A 9,772-nucleotide genomic window follows, 5' to 3' on the forward strand; every position below is an offset into this window, starting at 1 on the left:
GATTGAGAACCGTTCCTTTCATCTTTCTCACTGTGAAATACTACTGTAACTATTTGTCCATAATTCCAAGTAAAATTGTGATCAAATGGTGTGGGTTTCTTGAACAAATCATTTTTCAGTTTGCCATAAACTAGGGGGTCAGGATTAGTAAACTGCTGAGCTTCTGTGCAGTCACAATGCATTTCCCTGTCTGCATCTTTTGAAAGACTTGTGTGGTTTCCTCCTGAATCGGACACCTCTCCTGCCCTGTCCAGATACTCCCCTTTCAACTCACGCAGGAGTTCAGTGCTGAGCACCATGCAGTTACATCCAGGGGCCAAGCTATAGGGGGGTGAACAGGGCATTTGCCCCGGGCCCTCCTGTATTGGTGGTGGGGGCCCCATTGTGATCTTGGCAGGTCGTATGGGGTGGACTATAATTGTATTGCCCTGGTGCCCTGTGTGCAATTGTTCTACCACTGGTTGCATTGCTACACTGCAGTTGATAAAAAAAGTCACTTTAAGTAGGTGGAGTGTAGCAAAGTTTGTAACATTATGTCTAACATTACACACTGTGTCATAAGGTTAGAATTGGGTTTACAGCTGGTACAGTATTTGCATGAAATACCAAATTGTATGTAGCTACACCACAAGACTAAAATGAACGTTGATCGAAACATCTCTTTCCTCCTAGTGCCAATGTTTAAAGACTGTGTGAAATCTCAGGGGCTTGCTTTGCCCCGTGTTTTTTTTTTGTTTAACAGAAATACCACCTATTTCCTTACAGTCCCTGTGGAGAACAGTTTTTTTTTTTTTTTTTTTTTAACTCTATCCAGGAAGTGTGTTTTGGGTCATTTCTTTGGGAAAACCTTTTGGAAAGCTGGCAGAGTATAAACTTCAGGAGACACATCAATGATCTTGGTCATAACTGTTAGTGTCTCCTGCTCACTCAGCAGTCTGGTCCTTATGCACTGTCTAGTTACTACAGGGGTCAGGACTGGTTGGCCTCTCAAAAGCAACATACTGTAAATTAGTACCTCTGCAGTGTTCCGGATCATCAATACTCTAAAGGCATTATTTGGTGGTGTATGTACACATAATATACACTAGTCCCCTCCAGAATACTTGGAACAGCAAGACAAATTATCTTATTTGATTTCCACCAAAGACATTTAGGTTTGAGACAAAAACGTGAGTATGAAATAAAAGTTCAGAATGTCAGCTTTTATTTCCTGATGTTTGAATCTTGATATGTTCAATATTTTTGGATTCATGACCGTTTGTACAACACCATAGCATTTTTTAGGTGAGCAATAGTATTGGAACAGATTATCTTAAAGGAAAATAAAACGCAATACTTTGTGGTATATCCTTTTTTTCCAATAGCTTCCTCAAGCCTGCTACTCATGGACATCAACAAATTTTGTATTCTTTTTGTGATGCTATTGCATGCTTTTAATGTAATTTCCTTCCATTCTTCTTTTTGATTTTTTTTTATTCACTCTCTTCTTCATGAGGTGAAATGCCTACTCTACTTGCTTAAGGTCAAGTCATTGATTTGGTCTTCAGATTCTTACACTTGCATGTGTGGTAATGCCTCTCTATCTCTGTTCTCGGATTCTTCTGTAAACAGTTTATTGCTATATGTTGCCCCCTGCACTGTGGAGGTTGTGATATGCCTTTCTGATGTTTTGGGGCTTTTCTTTGGAGCTCTCACAGTATTTCTGTCATCAACTATTGTTGTTTTTCCTCGATCAACTTCTTCAATATCTGTTACTCTGTTTTCTTTTCCAGGACATTCCAAACTGTTGTACTTACTATGACCAATGCTAGTCCAACAGATCAGATTGATTTTCTTTCTTTTTTCGACTTCAAAATGGAATGCTTTCCCCCCATAGACAGCCCTCTGGTCCTTTTGTTGATTTTTCATCCTTGACAAGTAATGCAGGCTTTTTAGGTGTAAACCCAGGTCCAAAAAATGTGCGAAATCATGTATTGCTATCTAACCTTTGAACAATCATCCTTAAATTCAACAGCTGGTCAAGAAGAAACACCTACCAGCCACATGTTCCAATACTTTTGCTCACTGAAAAATGCTGTGGTGTAATACAAATGGCCATAAATCCAAAATTATTCAACATATCCAGCTTTAAATACCACCAAATAAAAGCTGACATTCTGAACTGTTTTGTCATGCACTTTGTTGCGTCTCAAACCCAATTGTTGTCAGTGGACAACAAAAACAAGAAAATTTGGTTTGCTGTTCCAAAACTTTAGGAGGGGACTGTATGATTGAAGGACTTCTCGTTATAGCATTACTTAATCATGCAAGTGGCAATCTGTGTTTCCGACCTGTTTCAGGTAGAGGATATTCTGAATGTGTGGACATAGACTCAAGTAAAACCACTTTTTCAGAAAATATATTTACTTTTGAGTAAAGAGCAGTAAACATCAACTCAAAGTTAGACATTATGAGAAAAAAATCAATCTGTCTTGGCCCTTATCTCAGGATTGTAATACAGATGACCTTTCACTGGCCCAAATTCACAAGTATGGTGCAAACAAGCACAAAGTCTGTACCTTGGTCATTGAGTCAAATGTGCATTTCAATAGATTTCACAGGAATCAAAGGAAGTGTGTCAGGGAATTAATTTTCTTCAAGTCATTTCAGAGCGTTCTTGGGTGACAAGTACAGCTACCTCCTGACATTTCCAAATACTTGTTCAATCACAGCGAGGCCCAACAGAGGAAAAAAACTTAAATGACAAATATACTCAGTGGCAATAACAAATTGCTCTTCATATTTGCATAGGCAGGGACATGCATATAACAAGAGAACATGTATTCCTCACCCGCACCCCCACATTCGAAATAAATCAGCTATGAAAAAGGTTCATTCATTCATTCCCAATTAACAGAAAACATTTCTTTTCACAGAGTTCAATAATATATTCAGTGTCCAGCAACCAAGGGTATGAATTAAAATGCTATCTCCTGTAATTTCCTGTGACCTGTGGCCTCTTGCCTTGGTCTCTAAACAAAAAAAAAAGTTTCCCTGCTGTCAAACAATGCAGAGCGACTTGTGGGACAGTTTCCCCCATTCAATATCCTGATTGCACATGAGATGACCTTTGAATTGTGCCGTTGCAAGATACTGGATAAAAACTTCGATCATCAGTGGCATGGAACCTTTCAGTGCGAGGCCAGAGGCCACAGGCCACAGAAAAGGACTGGAGGAAGTAGTTTGACTTGTACCCCGCGTCTCCAAAAATGCCAAGGGTGCAGTTCATTATCCTAACTCCCATCCCTCGACCTGTACTTATGGCCTCGCACTTCGCTGGCGCCCTGTCTCTGTGGAGAAAACAAACAAAGTTTCCCCGCCGTCAGCCTAGCCACAACAACTTTTGGGGGGACTAAATTTCCCCATTCAACATCCTGATTGCACATGAAAAAATGACCTTTGCGAGATATTGAATTAAACCTTCGTTGTCAATGAGGCCTTGCGACGTCAACACGAGGCCACGAGTACAAGGGAGGATGGGAGTCAGGATAATGGGAAGAACCTCTTGTCTTCAGGAAACTCCTTTGTCCTTCAGCACCTTCTGCACTAAATCAGCTGTGTAATTGAGTAGGCAAGAGCGGAGGGCCTCGATCAGCTGATCAGCCTTGACGTCACCTTTCCGCATCTTGGTCCACATCTTGATGACCTCCATCACCTTCTCGCCCAGGTTGCCGCGGTGCTTCTCCTCAATCTGCTCGAGGTGCCCTTCTTGCAGCCCTAGTTTGCGGCCATATTTTTTCCAGTCCTTCCCAAGATTGTCCACAAGGATTTCACTGACTATGGTCAGTTTTTCTAAATGGAGTGAAAGGATATTAGTTGTTGACAAGGGAAATCAATGTTTTATTTGTAATGGCACAATTGCCAAATGAAAAAAAAATCAGTCAACTTGTTAGCATCTCAAAAACATCTCCAGTGATATTTAATAACTTGAATGTCTGGGTGAGGGTTTAGGGGTGTTGTCAAGGGTGTGGCGGCTCACTGGAATGTGCAATGTTTTAGTAGGTTACTTCCAGAATGTTTGACACCCATTCATAAATGGTATCTTCTCCGTGTGAATATGTGCAACCAATATCCAATGTAAAGTATTCATCGTGGCATGGAAATGTATCATTTTCATACATGAAGAGAGGGATCCTCTCCATGTGTCTGCCATTCGGAATGACCATAGACATCTTTAACTCCAAAACCTATTCTGGGAAATATCTTATTTACTCAGCAAACATTCATGAAAAAAGTCAATTGTCGCACATTTTAAAAATAAAAACTAATAATAATTACAATTAGGCTACAAATCAATCAAGAATTCATCATTCGTAAGGTATGAAGACAGGGAAGGGCGTACACTTGCGCAACACCAATAAGGTGCATGTTTGGGCAGATTAGGCCCCGCAGGGGGGAAGCACCAATCTGTGGGCCTACAAGCAAATCCCATCGTTTTAGGGCTGGTGCTCAAATCCATTCGTGAAATGTGATTGTGTGTAAAGGCACAGAGTTTTTCCAAACGGTCCGAGACCCACATACAGAACAGGGTTATGACATCCTTTTCCTTTTATGATGGTGGAAATATCCAACCTTATAGGGACCTCTTGTGGGCATTTGAGATAATAGCCTCCAGTGTGGGCTATTTGTAAACAGATTGGCTTTGACATTTCATTATCTTTCAAGAGAAAATATAAACCTTGTGCATTTTGTTCACGTATCCATCAAGATCCTCAGAGTAAATATGTTGCCTATGTGAGAAATTCTTCGGCCCATTGCCCAGTCCACCAGCGCGCAAATGGCGCATGGATAGGCGCTTTCGAAATAACAGACGGGGGTTTCCGTCTTTAATAGAGCTCTAGGCCCATACTTCAAATCGATGCCGCTTCAGTAAGGCAAAACAAGATAATAGAAATATACTAGAACTATCACTAGAACAGTATGGTAGGCCAACGAGACTAGGAGCATGATATGTTTTTGGGCTGAGGCGGCGATGGCCAACTGAAGGCATTCCTACTGCTCTACCTCTAGCCCTCTGTGACTGGCACCGCCAGAATCTCCCCTGGCACTTCGTTCATGAGGTCGAAAAGTGTAGAACTAAGGAAAAGACAAACAACACAGACAGACACAGTGATCATAGATAGTCCTACATAAGATGCAAAATACCTTGTTCCCTCTCGTCGATGATTGGACTTGTTGCATATCCGTGCTTGCGTTGAAATTCACTAACTTTTTCAGCCAGGTCACTTCGATTGATTTTTAGGAGAAGGTAATGGAGAAAGGCCGTATCGCCACGGGTTATTTTCTCCTTTTCCTTGAGGAGTTGAAAAAGGTCAGTGCCACTCTTTACGTTCTCTAGGGGTTTCTTCCCGATAACACCATTGCACAAAAAAGTTAAATTCTTTAAGTTGTCATCCTTTAACTCGTTCGAGATGTCCAACAGCAAAGCGTTTAATTCTTCCACCATGTTGGCTAGGTTTTGGAGACCAAAGCACGCTTTACATCTACAAACTACCCGTCTGTGTCTCGCTGATAAGTCAAGTCAGCTGTTATCAGAAGTTCTAAACTTCCTCTGTTACCATTTTCACGTTCTACTTCTTCTACATGTTAACGTGAGCTCGCAAAGCGCTATCGCCGCCTAGCTACAGGAACTAGAACACCTCGCCCATAAAGGCCATGATGAAGATGCTTGTCTACATACTTTTTGCGCACTGACTGTATCAACATCAAACGTACATTGCAATTAGAATCAAGCAAAATTGACAATTTACGCATGCTGTCTGGCCTTCTAGACTAGCTTTTCCACAGCATTCCAAAATAAAGAGCAGGGCTACTTCACAAAAGGGTCTCAAATCATGCGTCTACAGAGTATCTATAATAAGAGCAATACATCCCTACATGCCTAATTTGAATGAGAGAAAATACAATTGATAGACAGCTGACTCCAATACTCTGTAGTAATGACTTAACACAGGTTAACATCAATTAGTATTTGCCTCCAGGTGGTGGCGCCAAACTCCCATTATTAAATTTCCCCAACTTTTCTTTCAAATGTTTCCTATCCTGCCTTTTGTTAATCTTATATTTTTTTGAGGAGTATAAGGGGAATATGAGTTCACTATTTGGTCACTTGGTTAGTTATTCCAACCTCTTAATAGGTTCTATCTTGTTGTGTTGATGTATTCGCTATTGTAGAGTTGTCTTCAGTTATTCGGTAGAAGTTGGAGGTTTTCATGTTTGGTGTATTATAATTGTTGGTTGATATTTTAGTTATGTAACTTACTGTGTCTGTAGGCCTATCTACCGTGTTAGTTAATGACAGTGTACAATGTAATGTCTGGCGTCATTCCTGCTTGTGAAGAATTTTCAGGAAGGATTTTTTTTTTCCATGAATCTGTCACCCTTTAAGATGGGGGTAAATAATTATATGTGGTTAGCACATACATCTACTTGATCAGCTATAGGAGCTTTTTTCACCTCAGCTTCTCTAAGCAGCAAGCACTTGAATAGCGGAAGATAAAAGGCAACTCATTATCAGTGACATTCAAAATGTAACAGGGCCATGTTGACTGACACACGCTGCGTCCAGGGAGAGGCAACAGGAAAGAGCTGTCATTAGTCAAGCACTACACTAGTTCCCCCGCATCATTTTAAGGCTTTTATGATGAGAGAGTGTTGCAAGCTCCTATAAAAGGGTCTAGATTCACAGCATATCCAAATAAGACATAATTAACGTGTAACTATTATTTCCTTATGCTCTGAACGTGTTTGGGCACACTAGGAAAGAGAATTGGAAATGTTGGACACATAAGTGGATGATGCACAGGACCAGTTTTGGAGTAATGTCTTCATGCAACATAATGATTAGCCATTCATTTTCTGGTGAAATGGTTGAAAGAGCTGTCTGCTGCTAATAATTAATTATATGTATAATAATAAAAACATCTCCTAACTAGACTGCCTGTGCAGTCGCCTTCGACTGCTTAAGGTATATCCCCGAAACGCGACGCTTCCAGTCCCCAATCATTCCTACCACTCCCGTCCACCTTTTCATGAACGTTTATGATAAATACAAAATATAAAATAAATATATTTAATATCTATACATAGATCAATGACGTGCATAGGCTTAAAACCAAATGACTATTGTGAAAATGAAGGAAAAAATGGGGCAAATGGTAACACTGTTTTAATGGTTCACTATTACAGTGGATATACCACATTAGGTACAGTGTAATAACCAGTGTAACAATATTTAGTACCACGTCATGCCAGTGTGACACCATGTACCAATTTTGTACTTATATCATGTAGGCTATTTGTGTGTAAGTGGTATTACATGGTATTGCATATTTTTACACTGGTATTACACTAGCATTACATGGTATTACATATTGTTACACTGGTTATTACACTGTACCTGGTATTGCCTATTTTTACACTGGTATTACACAAGTATTACATGGTATTAAATATTGTTACACTGGTTATTACACTGTAGGCCTACCTGATATGGTAGATTCACTGAAATGGTGAACCATTAAATTAAGGAGTTACCGGGCAAATCAATCCACCCAGTCAGAAGTTATGGGCCAAATAAAAAATCCACCATTTTGAAAGTGTTGACCTCCAAACTCGAATCAGTTCATGAACCTACCCTGCAGCATTAACACACCAAATCTGGGACAAATTCAGTCAACTGGTCAGAAGTTATGGGCCAAACAAAAGTTCGGCCATCTTGAATTCAGCCATCTTGAAAGTGTTGACCTCCAAACTTGAATCAGTTCATGAACCTACCCTAGAACATTCACACACCAAATCTGGGACAAATCCATCCACCCGGTCAGAAGTTATGGACCAAACAAAAATTCGGCCATCTTGAATTCGGCCATCTTGAAAGTTTTAACCTCCAAACTCGAATCAGTTCATGAACCTACCCTAGAGCATTCACACACCAAATCTGGGACAAATCCATCCACCCGGTCAGAAGTTATGGACCAAACAAAAGTTCGGCCATCTTGAATTCGGCCATCTTGAAATTGTTGACCTCCAAACTCGAATCAGTTCATGAACCTACCCTAGAACATTCACACACCAAATCTGGGACAAATCCATCCACCCGGTCAGAAGTTATGGACCAAACAAAAATTCGGCCATCTTGAATTCGGCCATCTTGAAAGTGTTAACCTCCAAATTCGAATCAGTTCATGAACCCACCCTAGAGCATTCACACACCAAATCTGGGACAAATCCATCCACCCGGTCAGAAGTAATGGGCCAAACAAAAATTCGGCCATCTTGAATTCGGCCATCTTGAAATTGTTGACCTCCAAACTCGAATCAGTTCATGAACCTACCCTAGAGCATTCACACACCAAATCTGGGACAAATCCAAACATCCGGTCAGAAGTTATGGACCAAACAAAAATTCGGCCATCTTGAATTCGGCCATCTTGAAAGTGTTAACCTCCAAACTCTAATCAGTTCATGAACCCACCCTAGAGCATTCACACACCAAATCTGGGACAAATCCATCCACCCGGTCAGAAGTAATGGGCCAAACAAAAATTCGGCCATCTTGAATTCGGCCATCTTGAAATTGTTGACCTCCAAACTCGAATCAGTTCATGAACCTACCCTAGAGCATTCACACACCAAATCTGGGACAAATCCAAACATCCGTTCAAAAGTTATCGCGTTAACACGAAAGACCTTACGCGGCGGACGCGGCGGACGCGGCGGCGGCGGCGGCGGCGGCGGACGCAAAACCATTACATCCCCGACGCTCCGCGTTTCGGGGATATAATTAAAACAATGTTAGGTGATAATCAGTCTAGATAACATGTTATAGCATTGTTGCCCAGACCCATTGCTCAAAAAGTTGCCCTGTGTATGATCACCTTTAGATGCTCATAGCGAGTTACATGGTCACAGATGCTGATGTTCCATCAAAAGTGTCGGCTAGGGTGAGTTAGGAGGCCACTCAGCACAGGGCACAGCCATATGAGGAATGTCTCTGACATCTCTGGCATCAAGGTGTAGATGATGGGACCCATGTCCCCGGTGCTTGGTGTTAATGATGGTCATGCACACTGATTTGGTCTTTTTTTGCTTCATGTCACAGAGAAGATGAAGATGAAGACAAGTGAATGATGCGTGCGTTTTAAAAGATTAAAGTGCACCCACCCACTCACTCACTCACTCAGAGAGAGAGAGAGAGAGAGAGAGAGAGAGAGAGAGAGAGAGAGAGAGAGAGTGGGGGGCAGAGCAGCACAGACCACATGCAGGGATCTTTGATTCACCGTTGCAGCCTAAACTTTTAGGAGTATAATGAGCAGAAGCTACTGGCAGGATGATTATTCATTTTTTGTGCCACAGAAGTGGGAGAGAAAAAAAACAGTGTATTCATTTCCCCTTATAAGCCAATTAGCTATTACCCCTCCTTGAATTTTTTTTGGTGAAGAAGAGATCTGTTGGGTAAATTGCCGCCGTAATTATAAGCTATGCGTGACTTTGACAGCACTGCTGTTATGGCAACAGTCCCCATCTTTGTCACATCTCTGTTCTGTTCTGCTCATCTCTAAAAAACATTTCATAACCATTTTTGCAGTAATTGTGCTGTTTACCTCAAGCTCAGCACGACCAGTCATGTCTAGTGGGTCCTCATTACATTGGGTGGGGGGCCCTGTTAGATGACTTTGTCCGGGGCCCAGCCAAAGCTGTCAGTGGCCCTGGTGACATTTGTTGAACCAAA

At 41.3% G+C, this 9,772-nt stretch overlaps 1 protein-coding gene across 1 annotated transcript; it reads right to left on the reverse strand.

Moving 5' to 3' along the window:
• Positions 1-2,751: 2,751 nt before the first annotated feature.
• Positions 2,752-5,625, reverse strand: fadd (Fas (tnfrsf6)-associated via death domain). Its single transcript, XM_063188921.1, has 2 exons — positions 5,185-5,625; positions 2,752-3,831 (listed from the first exon to the last, which is right to left on the reverse strand). The coding sequence occupies exons 1-2, from the start codon at positions 5,483-5,485 to the stop codon at positions 3,551-3,553; spliced, it is 582 nt and encodes a 193-aa protein (XP_063044991.1). The 5' UTR covers positions 5,486-5,625; the 3' UTR covers positions 2,752-3,550.
• Positions 5,626-9,772: the final 4,147 nt, after the last annotated feature.

Source organism: Engraulis encrasicolus, chromosome 22, assembly GCF_034702125.1.
Source record: "Engraulis encrasicolus isolate BLACKSEA-1 chromosome 22, IST_EnEncr_1.0, whole genome shotgun sequence".
Classification (NCBI taxonomy): Eukaryota; Metazoa; Chordata; class Actinopteri; order Clupeiformes; family Engraulidae; genus Engraulis; species Engraulis encrasicolus.